We start from the raw sequence: 18,815 nt of genomic DNA on the forward strand, positions 1-18,815 counted from the left end.
TGAAAGTTGCAATTGAAGTTCTGAAAGCTCGGGAATTTTAATTGAAGTCCAAAAAAATTAGAATTGAAGTTCACAATTTTCAATAGAAGTTCAGTAAATTATAATTGAAACTCAAGAATTTCAACTGCAGTTCAGCAAATTACAACTGAAGTTCAGAAAATTACAATTTAAGTTCAATTATAATTTTCTGAACTACAAACAGAAATTCTGAGCTTGAATTTAAATTTTCTGAACTTGAATTGAAATTTTTGAACTTCAGTTGTAACTTTCGAACCTCAATTGCAGCTTTCTGAACTAAAATAAAAAGGTATAGTATTAAAATTGGCGAATTACAAGTCAACTTACTCAAATTGTGAATTGCCTACTCGCGATTTGACCGTTTACTGCAACGAACAGTTCTGTTCTCTTTTGTTTTCTATATCATTAATTAATTTATTTAAGTTTCCCTTAACTTTGTATGCATACAATCACATACAATACAATTTGTATTTATGGCTCACCAACACGACTGAAAAACTATTCCTTCCTTAAGACTTATAGTTAATAATTTACAACTATTATAAATAATCTAATATATTATAAAAATGTGTTATGGAAGCAGTAAGGAAGGCGGTCGGCATGATTTTGTGGTGCACAGTGGCTAGTCATTGTCGGCTGGGGCGGGTCCTTGCCAACCTTACTGTTCCTGCGCCATAAACAGAAAAAAAGTTCCTATCATGCCTATCAAAACTAGCTGTCAAAAAACGCAGAGACCGACTCAAAACGCTTGAAATTCAAAATAAAACAACATCCGGCCGAACCGGATGTCACGGACAGACCGTTGGCATTCAAAATCTAAATTCAAAAAAATTCAAAAAAAAAAACTGACGCAAAAAAAATTGCCGAACCGGACATGACCGGTTACTACTCTGAGATCAAAATTCAAAAAAAACTGCTGAAAATAAAATAAAAGAGCCACTAGGAAAATAAACAAAAAGGGCCGAATATATATAGGGGCGCCGCGGGTGGTGTTGCGACGCCCGGTGCTATGCCCACCCTCAAATAACCATGGCCACCGACGCACCTAATTTTCGGTGGCCCCTTACCTGTTCACCCTACGTGCCTTCTAAATCAATAATGATGCCAGCATTCCCTTATTGTTAACAAATTTATTCAATATTCATTATTACTAACATAGCTTTCTTTTTCTGTTCTTACTGCAAGGGTTTTGAATATGGGTAAGCTTATAAATAATTTTATAAAAAAAATATAGCAATCGAAAATGCGTGCCTAATTGAAGAGGAACTCTATTCTTTTTTGTAAGCTTTTAGAAAAATTTATTGTGAGCCGCGTTTTGCGACGGTTCATTGAAAGTAATAATAATTGGTTTGTTTTATAATCTACTATACTATATATGTAATAAAAAAAATCTTTTTTTTTTGTAGAAATTTGGTTAAATGCCCTTTTCTCTTTTTTTCACAAATCTATCTTAGGGCTGTACAGTTTGGATACAACTTCTGATAATTGGGGCCCCTTACAAAATTAATAGGTTGTTGTATTAGATTTACTTTGAGTTTAACAGAACATCGATTTGGTATTACACATAGTATAATGACACTAATATGTAATATGCACTAGGAAATTTATTATAAACGCAACTAGAACTAAACTTGGGGTAAATCCTACCCCTCAAAAAAAATATTGTTTCATAAGTTCAAGTAAAACGTATGCTTTTAAATTCATGGAAAAATTACGGGAGTCATACACCTGTTCAGGTGGAACGTGAACTTTTAAATTTATTGTGAACTCAACGAAATTATTTTACAGGTTCAGGTAAAGCATGAACCTTTTAAACTTATAGTACAATTAATGAGATCGTTTTACTTGTACAAGTGAAACGTAAACTGTTTTACATGTAACAGTCAGGATTGTTATTGTTTCGGGCTTAGTTCAACTTAGTCAACAAAAAAAATGTATACAAAAGAAGTTTTTGTTTTGATAATGCAAGCTAATCCGCATTACTTGTTATTTGCGTCTCTTAATATAGATTTAATGCATTTTAGCTGATAATGCAACTGAACTTGAATTACCAATAAAACTTTATTCCTTACCGAAACAATATCAACACTTTTGCTCATTCCAAAATCATATTCGCAACGATTGCATCAATTAAAAAAATCTAATGGTAAAATTCTACCTGAAACGCTTTTTTTTTGTTTCACAGGCAGTATAAATTGCACACCTATGACCATTAAAATATGCTTTGTTTTTTTGTTGGGTAAAAAAATTTTTTTTTCTAAACTTTTCATTTCCTTTGGTCATTGTGCATATTGCATTCATATTCACATTCGCTTTAATTCTACACTAGGGTGATAGCCTTAAACTTGAGTATGTTGGTATATTGACATTATATAATGTTGCGGAGTCAAAAATATAATTTTAAAAGACAAGGTTAAGGCTACAAATACATAATTTTAGTTCAGTATTGGAACGAACTCACCGCTTAACCGCTGATGTTCGTTATCGCAATTGGACTGGCCGCAGGCCTATATTCGCTGCCCTGTGATTGTCATTGTAGCTGGTTTATTGTAGCCCATCTGGTCGTAGCTGATAAGGGTTGTGCTAGTATTGTTATAGCCCGTATGAACGCAGCTAATAAGGATGCGCTAGTAGTATTGGGGTCGGTGGTACCGCCTGGTTGTTGCGCTCGTGGTTCGAGGTGATCGAGTGAACCTGGTGACAATAAAAACTTCGTGTTGACTTTTATGACCTGAATGACTTGGTGCTAATTGGGTGTTCGTTGTATTACGCTGCAGCGTACTGCTGGCCCTGGAGGCGGAGGTGTTGGTTTAAGTCTTCTAGTAATTCGCTTGACCCTGTACTACTAAAGGGTTGTTATTTGGATTCGGACTTGTCGATGCTGTCGTATCAGCAAGATTCGTTAAATGTTCCTTAAATGTCCTTTTTGGTCCGCAGGAAATTGCAAAAAAACGGAAGATTCCGAACTGTTCGATACTGGTTAAAAGCTTCGCCACAATTAAAGGGCGTAAAATTATTCACAACACTTATTTTACCAATGTGCTGGCCGGGTAGTTGGTCGATAAGAATGTGGGACTCAGTTAAACGGCAAGCAGTGTGCAATTAATAGGTTTTTCACTGCCGTCGGCTTTAAATGTCGCTTCTTTTATTTATTTGTTTCGGTGCATGTAGCTTTTCTAATATTTCTTCGTTTGCGTTGTCGTGAAGCAAAAAGGAAATATAGATGTCTTCTATATTTCTAGCTTCACAAAAACTTTTCCACCTTTCTCGTTTCTAAGCCCGGAAACGCATGCAATTTTTTCGCTAGTGATGGGCGGTCTGTCTGTTCCCTTCTTTTTTGATACTTTTTATCGCAACTTTCGCCACATCACTAGGTGTGTTCGCGTGAACACGCTCCCAAGTGGATCGTAGCCGTAGACCGTAGGAGCAGACCGTAACAAATGTTGAATAAAAGAAATGTTAATGGATTTGAATTAAAGAAATGTTTTATTTATATAGTAGTATAATCCAAGTAAAAAACGGTCATATTAACGTAAAAATACTGAAAAATACCAGGGATGCACCTTAACGTTAAGCTAATCGTTTATCAAAAAATTTCCACCGTTTCCGTTGAAACACTTCGAAATTTTATCGATAAAGAAATTATCAAGATAAATTGTATCTCATTTTTAACTGAAACGAAAAGCTTTCGTTAACGTTAAAAACGTTAAGAAAAACGTGATACTTTATGTTTTAATTGTGATGGCAATGCTATAGCCATGGTGAAGCCGTAAGGTGGTAATCGCGAGCGGACGTACACACACAAACTCCATGTAATTTGCCTGTGTAATTCTTTGGTGGTTATGTCAAAAATACTCTAAGAAATGTTTGTACTGTCAAAATTCATGAGAAAAGTTGCAATCAGCTTGGCTAATGCTTTCACCTTTAATGACTCCGCCATCAATCAGCTTTTCCAGCATAGTTTTAAATTAATAATCAACATACACGATTTGATTTCGGTTTGATATGGCAGAAAACGAAACAAAATCATTTCGTTGATTTGACGTTCTTAACGTTAATAAACGGAACGAAATTACTTTGTTTCGTTTATTAACGTTAATTATCGTAACGAAATGATATCGGTTCGTTGGTTAAGCATGCCTGAAAAATACTCGTAAAGTTACAGGTATATAACTTAAAAAATTACTACCATAACTTGAATGTAAGAACAGTACAGCACTATAGTTTGTTTACATTTCGATAACCTAATACCGCATATGTTGGACAATCAGATAAATAGCTACGACGGAATGGACTGGTCACAAAAGGGCCCAACGCCCTGTACAAATGCTACTTACCGATTTACGTGTTCCATCGACACAGATATTAGTCATTTTACTGTTCAATTTACGGGTACATTTTTGCTGGGAAATCACACACAATTCCATCATGAATCTGTACCATGATGGAAATAGAAGGTAGCGCATTGCGCATGTAAACATTAGTTCAGCTGTTTTTATAGGCAATTTTTACGTCATTTTCCGTTAGCTCTTGTTTTTTTCTCTCTTTCTTTCATTCGCTGAAACAGTCAAGTGTGACGTAGTTGCGCAGAACTAAGCCAATTTTGAACTCGTGAAGCACAATCTTCTGTGTGTTATTTGTGAATCTCATATATGTAATACTCCTATATTGCTACAAAAGGCTACCCTGCAAAAATCGTGTGACCAAAAACGCACACACCCACACGAATTTTTGACAGGGGTGATGATTTGGAATGAAAAATTCTCCAAATGAAATAGCATGTTGACAAATTTAGCTTTGCCACAATGTATCGTGCTCTCTCGCACCTACTATATTCATAGGTATTGTGAAATATGTCATTTTCGTGTGGAAAGAAATATTCAGCGAGTCCGCCATTTTCTGCGAATTGAGCTGCAGGCCTGTGATAATTTTGGAGCCTTAAACTAAATTAAATTAAAATAACTTAGCGATGTTGGATGTAAGTGTTTGGCAAGTGAATTTAATATGTATTTATCTTTGTAGTTGTACAATATTACAAAATCTAATATTTTTCCAGAAAACAATTGTTGCACTTCGTGCACGTCTCGTTTCGTTGCCTGGAAATCGAGCACAAATGGAAAACCTCAACAGGCCAGGTTATCCTCTACAACAACCAGGTGCACCACGTGGTTACATGGGTCGAATGATGCCACCAACAACCTGGACAGACGCCAATGCTCAGTCAACCCCCCAAGCCGGGTCAACCCCCAATACCCGGACACGTCCGGACGTCCAGTTTATAATGTATGCTAATACAACTAATAATTTACAAATTTGCTGATGATTATTTTTGTGTTATTTTCTTTAGCAACCACCTGCACCTGTTACTGGTAAATATCAACAGCCGCAACAGTAGCCCAACGCCGTTTAGATCCCGATCAGATGCCAAATCCGATAAGCGTTATCATTGAAAATCAAAATAGCGCTGGTGGTGCTTTTATTACTAATGAACAGGGTTTATTACCACAATTGGTGACCGCAAAATATGTGGTAGAAGATCAAAGTAACTCCTCGCCACGTTACGTTAGGTATCGATAATCGAAATTAATGTTTTCTTCTTTGCAGGTCGTCTTTGTATTGCATACCTGCAACAGCTGATTTATTAAAAACAGCAGCTTTGTCCATTAAGGCTCCATTACTGATACTTAGCATAGACTTGACTTGACTTGGCGTAAACTTGGCAACTTAGCCACGATTATACTCTACTTGGCGCATACAATCTGGCATCATAATCAGTGTTGAAATTAATTTTTAAATAAATGTCAATTTGTATGACAAAATGTCAAAATGAAATGGAAACAAACAAATGGCATCTCAAAATGTAAACGTCACTTAGAACTTACATAGAAAATCAAAATTCAACAGACTTCTAAGTCAAGTTAAGTGTTGCTAAGTTTTGAGTAATCAGTAACATGCAATGTTCATTTAACAGAACTGTAAGTGACAGTTCTCAAGCCAAGTCAAGTCTATGATAAGTATCAGTAATGGAGCCTTTACACTTACCGTCTCACCAATGGCACGCACCGTTGAGGGTGAATATGAGCCACACATTGTAAATTTTCGTGAATTGGGTGCAATTAGATGTAATCGTTGCAAGGCTCATATGCAACTTGTAGATGCTGGTCGTCGTTTCCAATGTCTAATGTGTAAAGTAACAAGAGATGGTAAAAAAAAATCTTTCACTTTTACTTGTGTTCATTGATCCATATTTTTTCTCAACAGTGCCAACTGCATATTTCCAACATTTGGGCCACACCGGACAGCGTGTCGATAAATATGAACGTCCTGAACTTGTATTGGGTACAAGAGTATTTGTGTAAAAAATGTTTGGGTACCGATAACTCTCAAGGTAAACCTCAACTCATATCCAACACCAATGCCTCGCATTCAATTGTGGACGCTGTACGCACTACATTGGGTTCACGTAGTATGGAAAAGCATATTGTTGATTCCAGTGGTAAGGCCACATTTTCAAATGATGGGGCACCCATTATGAAACTATTGGATATTGTGAATCCAGCCGTAAAACTCTAGTAGATATCGCCAAATCTAAAAATGATGAGGTAAGTTTTTTGTTATATTAGAATGTGTAGAACAAAAATGTTTCTCTTATCAGGTCGGCGATGGCACCACTTCAGTAGTATTTTAAGCATGTGAAATCTTAAAACAAGTTAAGCCATTGAGGAAGGCGTGCATGCACGTATCATCATTAAAGCTATACGTAAAGCATTACAATTATACATGATAAAATATGACATGGCTATACATGTCGAAGCGCCAATCAAAGGAACAACAAAGTGCTTTATTGGAAAAATGCTCTGCCACAGCAATGTCCTCCAATGTCCAATAGTATCGGAAAATTGTTGATGCTGAATGGCGTCTCCTGTACAATAAACTAGGTAAGTAAGGCGCCAATGTTGTGTTTTCTAAACTACCAATTGGTGATGTTGCTACACAGTATTTTGCAGATCGTGATATGTTCTGTGCTGTTCATGTACCAGAAGAAGATTGGAAACGTAGAATGAAAGCTGTTATGACTACAGCTAATGATATTAATTCAAGTGTTTTTGTGATTACTTTGAAGAACGTCAGGTTGGTGGTGAACGTTTCAACATTTTCCAAGGTTTGATAGTGGGTTTGAGATTAATTTTATTTTCATAGTTTATAATTATATAAAGGTTGCGTTAATGCTAGAACATATACATTGATTTTACGTGGCGGTGCCGAACAATTTTTGGAAGAAACTGAGCTTCGTTACATGATGCTATAATGATTGTGCGGCGGACTCGTTCAGTGTAATGTGTAATGGCGACCCCAAGTTCCTTGTGGAAATAGGGGGTCGGGCGGGATGGCTTAGAAGGTTTAAAGTCATGATATTAATCGTTCCCGAGATGGTTGTTGTTGTTGTAGCAGTGCTTCGCCCCACCTAATAGGTGCGACCGATCACAAATTGTCATCAATATCCTCTAACGGGAGTCCAAAGAAACTTGCTGTTTGAACAGGGGTGGAGCATAATGAAAGGGGTGTTAGAGGCGTTGGTTCCACATTACAATTAAAGAGATGGTTGGTGTCATGTGGAGACTCGTTGCAAGAGGGGCATACATTTTGTTTTTGCGGTTGATTCTGGATAGGTAAGAGTTTAACCTTTTACAGTATCCAGAACGAAGTTGAGCTAGAGTGACTAGCTTTTCCCTGGGGAGTATGCGGTCCTCTTCCGCAAGTTTTGGGTACTGTTCTTTAAGTACTGGATTCCCCGGGCAATTCCTAGCATAAAGGTCCGACGCCTGTTTGTGGAGTTCACTGAGGACCTGCTTGTGTTTTTTTGCTTCGTACGGCTGAGCTCTCAGGTGTCGTATTTCCTCATAATGCTTACGGAGATGACTATTTAAGCCCCTAACCGGTGTTTGATCAACAATCAGATGTCTGTTGGGATGCCCAAGTTTCTGGGTATTCTATAGAAACTGTCTGGATAGCATTTCATTTCTTTCCCTTATTGGAAGTTTTCTCGCTTCATTGTGCAGGTGGTGTTCCGAGAAGAAGGCAGCCCGTAGCGGTTTTGGGGGCAGCATTTTGGCAGGCCTGTATTTTCTTCCAGTCCTTTAGGCTTGGCGACCATATCGGAGACGCGTACCATGCAAACTTCTATTTATATTTACCCCAAGTACTGCCGATTTATCGAATTATATTAAATATTTGTTACAGCTCTGGGTAATGTCATATGGTCGACATTTGGCGCGGCCATGTTTTAAATAAGGTCACCGATGATTTGGTTGGTGACAATATCAGGTTTCGCGAGGCGACAAAACTGGAGTGATTGGGGAGATAGCTGTTTTTTTTTATTACAAAGCTCATCGATGTAGGAAACAATAGCATAGGCGCATAGGCGTAGAAGCAATAGTGACTACTGGTGGTAAAGGTAGCTATTGATATGTAGAAGTTAAGCAGAAGTTTGAATATGAGTTTTTTTAAGTTATTGCAAAGGATTTTTATTATCTTACCAGGTACCTTCGTACATGTTTCTAAGAATGAAGAATAAAACATATTCAAACTCTATTTTGACCAGGACAAAGCCGCTGAGACTTCGCTATACTTTAACATACAATACGTTACCCCATTTTAGCACAACTATCATTTTTTGATTTTATTAAATTTTATAAAATGTTTCTTCCTCTACAGTTCCATATCGGTATTGGATGGTAAATATGTGGAAGAAATCTATGCGCGTAAATCGCAGCATATTATCTTGGTCGAGCGTTTCTTCAATAGCTCTCTAGTGGTGATGGTGACAGCAGAGAAACCCAACTGTTTACAAATGTTACACTTCAAAAAGAATCAAATCTGCCATTGCGTCTACGGCTCAAATACCCACAGTATATGAATGAGCCGAACGCACTTAATTGTCTGCCTAACGGATAGTATACATATTCATCAAATCAAAAATATTGCACCAAACGAACTGGGTCTGAATACTGAAACAGTACACATATTCAAAATCGATGAGAAGGCTGTGATGATGGTATAGGGCGAGTTGTTGACCAACATACGAAAACCACTTTAACCCATCTATATATTTGCATTACAGCTAGAGCTTTACAAACAGCAAAAATTTGCTGCGCCAAGCAATTGGAAAAGGCAGTGAAGCATTCATCACACTGTACGGATGGTGCAAAGTTAGAAACTGCTGTTGTAACTGCAGCCACCGAAACAACGGTCATCTCTACTTCGCCGAGTAGCGGCTCGTCCGACTATCTATCGAAAACAGTATAATCATATCTTTTGCCAACACAGGTTAGCGATGTGCTTGCACAGGAAAAGATTTCAATTGGAAAACAAAAACCAATTAAGAGAGTTTATGTTATTATTAAAGTACTTACTTTTCTTTATATCAACTGTATCAATTTAAGTTGCAAATTCATGTACATATATAATAAGGTATGACGTGATCCTATTGCTGTCGGAATTAGACTTGAAACCAATCAATACTCCTGCTAAGAGTTGCAGAATTATTGCTTGAATCGAATATTCTTGATCTGAAAAAGGAGTAAACCTAATCTGAATTTCTACTAAGCTTTAAGTTGTAGATTATTCAAATAATTGGAGTTTTTTCTAAAGCTTAAAATTATTTTCTGTTCGCTTGGAAAAGATTTTAATTGAAAAACGAAAACCAGTTAAGCGAGTTTATTATTAAAATGCTTACTTTTCTTTATATGAACTGTATTAATTTAAGTTACAATTTCATGAACATATATAATAAAGTATGTGGTGGTACGATTGCTGTTGGAATTAGATTCGAAACCAATCAATACTTCTGCTAAGGGTTGCAGAATTAATGCTGGAATGATTAGATTTAGAACAATAATAAGTCTGACTCAATTACTAGTCGTACATTTTTAAGTTCACCAATTACGACAGCAATCTGATTCCACGACACCTTTGAATATTCTTGATCTGAAAAAAGTAAACCTAATCTGAATTTCTACTAAGCTTTAAGTTGTAGATTATTCAAATAATTGGAGTTTTTTCTAAGGCTTAAAATTATTTTCTGCTCGTTTAGACGTTTAGAAAAGATTTCAATTGGAAAACAAAAACCAATTAAGCGAGTTTATTTATTATTAAAGTACTTACTACTTTTTTATATGAACTGTATTAATTTAAGCTACAATTTCATGTGAATATATAAGGGATGTCGTGATACGATTGCTGTCGGAATTAGATTTTAAACCAATCAATGCTCCTGCTAAGGGTTGCAGAATTATTGCTTGAATGATTAGATTTAGAACAATAATAAGTCTGACTCAATTACTAGTCGTACATTTTTAAGTTCATCAATTACGACAGCAATCGGATTCCACGACACCTTTGAATATTCTTGATCTGAAAAAAAGAGAAAATCTAATCTGAATTTCTACCTTGCTTTAAGTTGTAGATTATTCAAATAATTGTAATTTTTTCTAAAGCTTAAAATTATTTTCTGTTCGCTTGGAAAAGATTTCAATTGGAAAACAAAAACCAATAAGGCGAGTTTATTTATTATTAAAATAATTACTTTTCTTTATATCAACTGTATTAATTTAAGTTACAATTTCATGTAAATTTATAATAAGGTATGTCGTGATCCGATTGCTGTCGGAATTAGACTTGAAACCAATCAATACTCCTGTTAAGGGTTGCAGATATATTGCTTGAATGATTAGATTTAGAACAATAATAAGTCTAACTCAATTACTAGTCCTACATTTCTAAGTTCATACTTTACTTTATTACTTTCAAATTCAATTACGACAGCAATTGGATTCCACGACACCTTTTAATATTCTTGATCTGAAAAAAGAGTAAATCTAATCTAAATTTCTACTTAGCTTTAGGTTGTAGACTTAAATTGATTCAAATAATCAAATTTTTTATTCGAAACCATGGAAACAACTCAAATTTAAATGAATATAACACACTTCTGAATTGTCCAAATATAAAGTTAGCTGCTGCAGCAATATAGCTCAAAGCAATTAATATATTTTTTATGTTATTATTAAAGTACTTACTTCTTTTTTATATTAAACTTATTAATTTAAGTTGCAAATTCACGTACATATGAGGCTCCAAGATGCAAAACCAGATAAATGCTTATATTATATGTTATGTTTGGTTGTTATAATTAAAAATAAATATTGAAAATTAAATTTTTTGGTTGATATTTTATTCATGCAAAGAGGATAAATACAATAAGAGCCGTCACTCGTTATTTTGTGGCGAGTATCACGCTGGAAATTGAAAAAATTGATGCCGAATGTTTTCTGCGAGGGACATTTTTAATTGTCTCGCATTTATCCATGCCGTGTAGGCCCCTTGTGCAACTGTGATTTTTGGAAAGAGAATTAAAGAAATTAATTAAATACAGTCGAAAAATAAACACAAATACCCCACTAAAATTTATAAACATCTCGCCCAAAAAAAAGTAGCGACTACCTCTCAGTATACATCGAGTAAATGCCAAAAAAATAACGAGTGACGGCTCTTATTGTATTTATCCTCTTTGATTCATGTGGCTGCTCCAGGTAAAGTAAATCGGCAGGTAAAATTCAAGTTATATGGCGGTTATATAAATGGTAAAACCGCAGTAAACTTTATTGTCAAAAGACTCGAAAATGTAGAGTGAAATGACTGAAGAAATGACCGCCATTTGACGAGCATTGTGCCGTGTGTGAGCAGAACAGTGCTATGCTCACATCATGGTTCAACTACCCTGCAAAAACGCTCCACGTCATTTTACTAGTCATTTTACGGTCATTGTGACTTTCTGCAGCGGTTATATTCATAGTCATTTTTGCATGGCGTGATTAGGTTTTGTGACCAAATTTTCCGTTTCGTTCCTATTAATGTGATCGTGCATTCCGCTCCCACTTATAGGATGTGAGCATAGCACTGTGCTGCTCACACACGTCACAATGCTCGTCAAATGGCGGTCATTTTTCCGTCATTTAACTCTACGTTTTCGAGCCATTTGACAATCAATTTTACTGCGGTTTTACCATTTATATAACCGCCATAGAACGTGAATTTTACCTGCAGATTTACTTTACCTGGAGCAGCCATATGAATAAAATATGAACCAAAAAAATTGAATTTTCAATATTTATTATTTTTATTATATTTACATGAAATTGGAACTTATATTAATACAGTTCATACAAAAAAGAAGTAAGTACTTTAATAATAAATAAACTCGCTTAATTGGATTTTGTTTTCCAATTGAAATCTTTTCTAAGCGAGCAGAAAATAATTTTAAGCTTTAGAAAAAAAGTCCAATAATTTCAATAATCTACAACTTAAAGCTCAGTAGAAATTCAGATTAGTTTACTCTTTTTTCAGATCAAGAATATTCAAAGGTGTCGTGGAATCCGATTGCTGTCGTAATTGAATTTGAAAGTAATAAAGTAAAGTATGAACCTAAAAATGTAGGACTAGTGATTGAGTCAGACTTATTATTGTTCTAAATCTAATCATTCAAGCAATAATTCTGCAACCCTTAGCAGGAGTATTGATTGGTTTCAAGTCTAATTCCAACAGCAATCGGATCACGACATACCTTATTATATATTTACATGAAATTGTAAGTTAAATTAATAAGTTGATATAAAGAAAAGTAATTATTTTAATAACAAATAAACTCGCATTATTGGTTTTTGTTTTCCAATTGAAATCTTTTCCAAGCGAACAGAAAATAATTTTAAGCTTTAGAAAAACTACAATTATTTGAATAATCTACAACTTAAAGCTTAGTAGAAATTCAGATTAGGTTTACTTTTTTTTCAGATCAAGAATATTCAAAGGTGTCGTGGAATCAGATTGCTGTCGTAATTGGCGAACTTAAAAATGTACGACTAGTAATTGAGTCAGACTTATTATTGTTCTAAATCTAATCATTCCAGCAATATATCTGCTACCCTTAGCAGAAGTATTGATTGGTTTCAAATCTAATTCCAACAGCAATCGTTCCACGACATACTTTATTATATATGTACATGAAATTGTAACTTAAATTAATACAGTTCATATAAAGAAAAGTAAGTATTTTAATAATAAACTCGCTTAACTGGTTTTCGTTTTCCAATTGAAATCTTTTCCAAGCGAACAGAAAATAATTTTAAGCTTTAGAAAAAACTCCAACTATTTGAATAATCTACAACTTAAAGCTTAGTAGAAATTCAGATTAGGTTTACTTTTTTTTCAGATCAAGAATGGATGGATAGATGGGTTAAAGTGGTTTTCGTATGTTATTCAACAACTCACCCTATACCATCATCACAGCCTTCTCATCGATTTTGAATATGTGTACTGTTTCAGTATTCAGACCCAGTTCGTTTGGTGCAATATTTTCGATTTGATGAATATGTATACTATCCGTTAGGCAGACAATTAAGTGCGTTCGATTCATTCATATACTGTGGGTATTTGAGCCGTAGACGCAATGGCAGATATTTTGATTCTTTTTGAAGTGTAACATTTGTAAACAGTTGGGTTTCTCTGCTGTCACTATCACCACTAGAGAGCTATTGAAGAAACGCTCCACCAAGATAATATGTTGCGATTTACGCGCATAGTTTTCTTCCACATATTTACCATCCAATACCGAAATGGAACTGTAGAGGAAGAAACATTTTATAAAATTTAATAAAATCAAAAAATGATAGTTGTGCTAAAATGGGGTAACGTATTGTATGTTAAAGTATAGCGAAGTCTCAGCGGCTTTGTCCTGGTCAAAATTGAGTTTGAATAGGTTTTATTCTTCATTCTTAGAAACATGTACGAAGGTACCTGGTAAGATAATAAAAATCCTCAACGCTTTTTTTGCAACTTAAAAAACTCATATTCAAACTTCTGCTTAACTTCCACATATCAATAGCTACCTTTACCACAAGTAGTCACTATTGCTTCTACGCCTATGCTATTGTTTCCTACATCGATGAGCTTTGTAATAAAAAAAAAAAACAGCTATCTCCCCAATCTCTCCAGTTTTGTCGCCTCGCGAAACCTGATATTGTCACCAAGCAAATCATTGGTGACCTTATTTAAAACATGGCCGCGCCAAATGTCGACCATATGACATTACCCAGAGCTGTAACAAATATTTAATATAATTCGATAAATCGGCAGTACTTGGGGTAAATATAAATAGACGTTTGCATGGTACGCGTCTCCGATATGGTCGCCAAGCCTAAAGGTTACTCACTGGAAGAAAATACAGGCCTGCCAAAATGCTGCCCCCAAAACCGCTACGGGCTGCCTTCTTATGTCCTCGGAACACCACCTGCACAATGAAGCGAGAAAACTCCCAATAAGGTAAAGAAATGAAATGCTAACCAAACAGTTTCTGTAGAATACCCAGAAACCTGGGCATCCCAACAGACATCTGATTGTTGATCCAACACCACTTAGGACCTTAAAGAGTAATCTCCGTAAGCATTATGAGGAAATACGACACCTGAGAACTCAGCCGTATGAAGCAAAAAAACACAAGCAGGTCCTCAGTGAACTCCACAAACAGGCGTCGTACCTTTATGCTAGGAATTGCCCGGTGAATTACTCAAAGAACAGTACCCAAAACTTGCGGAAGAGGACCGCATACTCCCCAGGGAAAAGCGAGTCACTCTAGCTCAACTTCGTTCTGGATACTGTAACAGGTTAAACTCTTACCTATCCAGAATCAACCCCGACATACAAAATGTATGCCCCGCTTGCAATGTGTCCCCACATGGCACCAACCATCTCTTTAATTGTAATGTGGAACCAACGCCTCTAACACCCCTTTCATTATAGTCCACCCCTGTTGAAACAGCAAGTTTGGACTCCCGTTAGAGGATATCGATGACAATTTGTGATCGGTCGCACCTATTAGGTGGGGCGACGCACTGCTACAACAACAACCATCTCGGGAACGATTAATATCATCACTTTAAACCTCCCAAGCCATCCCGCCCCACCCCCTATTTACACGAGGAACTTGGGGTCGCCATTACACATTACACTGAACGAGGCCACGGCGACGTTACTGATCAGTTTAACGCCTTACAGGTAGTTGGCAAAAGAAACGGCATATACGACCAGAAGGCACTCGAAGACGATGCCTCAAAACTACAACCAAAAGCAATAATTATCATTTCACTGACACAAATTTTATAGTTTTTCTTTCCGGAGTTGGACACAATATTTTCATAATATTACTTAACAATTTAAGATTAGAAATTTTTTTCAATTTGTATTTTGACTTACGAGCAACAACAGAATCATGTTTAATTGTACGCCGCACAATCCTTATAGCATCATGTAACGAAGCTCAGTTTCTTCCAAAAATTTTTCAGCACCGCCACGTAAAATCAATGTACATGTTCTAACATTAACTCAACCTTTAAATAATTATAAACTATAAAAATGAAATTAATGTAAAACCCACTATCAAATCTTGGAAAATGTTGAAACGCTCACCACCAACCTGACGTTCTTCAAAGTAATCACATTGACCCAAAACACTTGATATAATATCATTAGCTGTAGTCATAACAGCACCCCCACAAGCTTTCATTCTTCGTTTCCAATCTTCTTCTGGTACATGAACAGCACAAAACATATCACAATCTGCAAAATACTGTGTAGCAACATCAATTGGTAGTTTAGAAAACACAACATTGGCGCCTTACTTAGCTAGTTTATTGTACAGGAGACGCCATTCAGCATCAACAGTTTTCTGATACTCTTGGACATTGCTGTGGCAGAGCATTTTTCCAATAAAGCACTTTGTTGTTCCTTTGATTGGCACTTCGACATGTACAGCCATGTCATATTTTATCATGCATAATTGTAATGCTTTACGTATAGCTTTAATGATGATACGTGCATGCACGCCTTCCTCAACATATGGTTTAACTTGTTTTAAGATTTTACCTGTTTAAAGTACTACTGAAGTGGTGCCATCGCCGACCTGATAAGAGAAATATTTTTATTCTATACATTCTAATATAACAAAAAACTTACCTCAGCATCTTGAGATTTGGCGATGTCGATTAGATTTTTAATTAATAGTTTCATAATTGTTGCCCCATCATTTGAAATTGTGGCCTTACCACTGGAATCAACAATATGCTTGTCCATACTACGTGAACCCAATGTAGTGCGTACAGCGACCACAATTGAATGCGAGGCATTGATGTTGGATATGACTTGAGGTTTACCTTGAGAGCTATCGGTACCCAAACATTTTTTACACAAATACTTATGTACCCAATACAAGTTCAGGACGTTCATATTTATCGACACGCTGTCCGGTGTAGCCCAAATGTTGGAAATATGCAGTTGGCACTGTTGAGAAAAAATATTGATCAATGAACACAAGTAAAAGTGAAAGATTTTTTTTTACCATCTGTTGTTACTTTACACATTAGACATTGGAAACGACGACCAGCATCTACAAGTTGCATATGAGCCTTGCAACGATTACATCTAATTGCACCCAATTCACCAAAAATTTACAATGGGTGGCTCATATTCACCCTCAACCGTGCGTGCCATTGGTGAGACGGCAAGTGTACTGGACAAAGCTGTTGTTTTTAATAAATCAGCTGTTGCAGGTATGCAATACAAAGACGACCTGCAAAGAAGAAAAATCAATGTAATTGCCAAACAAAACATTAATTTCGATTATCGATACCTAACGTAACGTGGCGAGGAGTTACCCAGATCTTCTACCACATATTTTGTGGTCACCAATGGTGGTAATAAACCCTGTTCATTAGTAATAAAAGCACCACCAGCGTTTTTTTGATTTTCAATGATAACGCTCATCGGATTTGGTATCTGATCGGGATCTAAACGGCGTTGGGCTTGATCATACTGTTGCGGCTGTTGATATTTACCAGTAACAGGTGCAGGTGGTTGCTAAAGAAAATAACACAAAAATAATCATCAGCAAATTTGTAAATTATTAGTTGTATTAGCATATATTATAACGAGGGTGTCCGGACGTGTCCGGGTATTGGGGGTTGACCCGGCTTGGGTGGTTGACTGAGCATTGGCGTCTGTCCAGGTTGTATTGGTGGCATCATAAAAGCCATCAATAACAAGTGCCAAGAATATATCCGCGGCATACCTGCCGACCAAAATGATTCAAGGGGTTGTGATTGCCAACCTCACCTACCCGTGGCGAATCCTGTACCTAACAATTTGGTGTGAACAATTGGTACCAGTTAACCCTCTGAAATAATCGGCGCAATTGTACGCCATTGTGTTGGCATTAATTTGTCAAAATAAAAACCTTTTCATCCTCCTCCCGTGACCATTCTGTCTTCTTTATGCTAGGATCAAGCCATTCGTACCAGCGTGCCTTACATTGCTTGGCAGATTTGCGGTGCAGCAGTGATGCAATACGTGACCGCTGGTTTTTGCCATATTTCATTACAGCTGCTTTGAGGTTATCATCCTGAAAGTTTTCAATTTAGTTAATAAACGGCCAAGAGTAACCAGTCGCGTCAAATGCTTACCTCAGTGTTTCTCCACACACCACCTTTTATCATAATTCGCGGCATGGTGCTATATAATTGTGAATTCTTTGCATGAGCACAAAAATCAAATCAAAAGTTTTTGTCGAAATAAACAGCAAAAATCATTGTATATTAAAGACTGGGAAAATTTTAGAATAGCACCCCCCGAGTTCGGGGTAAAACTTGGTATCAAATGAAAGAGGGAGTTCTCCCGATCACAAATATATATATTTTAAAGTGCACAAACTTATAATTTAAAAGTTATTTGTTGTTAAAGTTTGCAAATTTAACAAATTTCTATAGCACTTTAAATTACAATTTACACATCTTTCAAAACCTTAATCCACATACATATCTATATAAATTAGCAACGATAAACTTAAATTGCATTTTTGTATATTTCACATTTCATTTTTGCATTGTTTTTATTTATTATAAATGTTTTTATTAAATCAATCGCACGTTTGTAGCAACATGCACATATATATATATATATATATTTTATTGACATTACAAAGCTGTGCTCTGCCACATATATATACGTATACACATATAAAATTTCTATAGAAATTTGCAAATCTTTAACACCAAATAACTTTTAAGTTATAAGTTTGCGCACTTTAAAATATATATATTTGTGATCTGGAGAACTCCCTCTTAAGTTTAAATCTTTCCGGAGATATTACACTTAAAACTCTGAAAGTTGAAAAAATTTTCCACCACGAAATGTTTTGCTGTCCCTGCTGAATTAGAAATGGCGGATTTTTTTGCACGCAAAAATGACGTATTTTGCTATCCCTATAAAAATAATAGGTGCGAGAGAGCACGATACCTTGTGGGAAAGCTAAATTTGTCAACATGCTATTTCATTTGGGGAATTTTTCATTCCAAATCGTCACCCCTGTCAAAAATTCGTGTGGCTGTGTGCGTTTTTGGTCACACGATTTTTGCAGGGTATATACAGGTTGGATCATCTGTAAAGCAACAAAATATGTCTGTTCAAATTGTCAAAATCTGTGTAGTGGTGTTGGTGCGAATGGTATGGAATGGAAACATAAAACTTAACAGTTTTTGTATGTGTAAGTAAAATGTTGCCAATGTGTTGGTTTCATTTTGAGTTTGCCATCTCTTTTTGACAATACCTTCGACCATGCAATGACATAAATAAAATCAGCTGATGAGATGAGCCAACCTGTACATAATTGAACCATGGCTCACATCCTATAAGTG

The 18,815-nt window shown here is 35.9% G+C and overlaps 2 protein-coding genes and 1 long non-coding RNA gene across 18 annotated transcripts in view; 1 reads left to right on the forward strand and 2 right to left on the reverse strand.

The window, feature by feature from the left end:
- The window catches only part of LOC137253063 (protein transport protein Sec24C-like), a 584,014-nt gene extending 572,780 nt beyond the window's left edge, over positions 1 to 11,234 (forward strand). The window contains exons 1-6 of one of the 7 annotated variants that reach the window (XM_067789382.1): positions 5,473 to 5,560; positions 5,623 to 6,221; positions 6,280 to 6,620; positions 6,674 to 6,956; positions 7,016 to 7,180; positions 7,236 to 11,234. In XM_067789382.1, coding sequence (XP_067645483.1) covers positions 6,026 to 6,221; positions 6,280 to 6,377 — 294 coding nt within the window. In that variant the 5' untranslated portion in view covers positions 5,473 to 5,560; positions 5,623 to 6,025 and the 3' untranslated portion in view covers positions 6,378 to 6,620; positions 6,674 to 6,956; positions 7,016 to 7,180; positions 7,236 to 11,234. Of the gene's footprint in view, positions 1 to 5,472; positions 6,222 to 6,279; positions 6,621 to 6,673; positions 6,957 to 7,015; positions 7,181 to 7,235 lie in introns of those variants that run through there. The other 6 variants (XM_067789383.1, XR_010953708.1, XR_010953705.1 and 3 more) reach the window with 6 other exon arrangements.
- On the reverse strand, positions 4,998 to 10,539 carry LOC137253064 (uncharacterized). Its single transcript, XR_010953709.1, has 3 exons — positions 9,432 to 10,539; positions 6,061 to 6,606; positions 4,998 to 5,651 (listed from the first exon to the last, which is right to left on the reverse strand). It is a non-coding gene; the product is annotated as an uncharacterized lncRNA (long non-coding RNA).
- Positions 11,235 to 12,172: 938 nt separating the features above from the next.
- Positions 12,173 to 18,382, reverse strand: LOC137253060 (uncharacterized). 10 transcript variants are annotated; one of them, XM_067789371.1, is made up of 9 exons: positions 18,272 to 18,382; positions 17,586 to 17,724; positions 17,360 to 17,524; positions 16,757 to 16,983; positions 16,466 to 16,696; positions 16,084 to 16,407; positions 15,538 to 16,030; positions 15,325 to 15,475; positions 12,173 to 13,694 (listed from the first exon to the last, which is right to left on the reverse strand). In XM_067789371.1, exons 2-5 carry the CDS (start codon positions 17,628 to 17,630, stop codon positions 16,564 to 16,566), a joined length of 570 nt encoding a protein of 189 aa, XP_067645472.1. In that variant the 5' UTR covers positions 17,631 to 17,724; positions 18,272 to 18,382; the 3' UTR covers positions 12,173 to 13,694; positions 15,325 to 15,475; positions 15,538 to 16,030; positions 16,084 to 16,407; positions 16,466 to 16,563. The 10 variants fall into 10 exon arrangements, with proteins under 10 accessions (XP_067645472.1, XP_067645475.1, XP_067645473.1 ...); XM_067789374.1 differs by having other exon boundaries at positions 17,586 to 17,651; positions 18,272 to 18,334; XM_067789372.1 differs by having other exon boundaries at positions 18,205 to 18,299.
- Positions 18,383 to 18,815: the final 433 nt, after the last annotated feature.

Source organism: Eurosta solidaginis, chromosome 5, assembly GCF_040869045.1.
Source record: "Eurosta solidaginis isolate ZX-2024a chromosome 5, ASM4086904v1, whole genome shotgun sequence".
Taxonomy (NCBI): domain Eukaryota; kingdom Metazoa; phylum Arthropoda; class Insecta; order Diptera; family Tephritidae; genus Eurosta; species Eurosta solidaginis.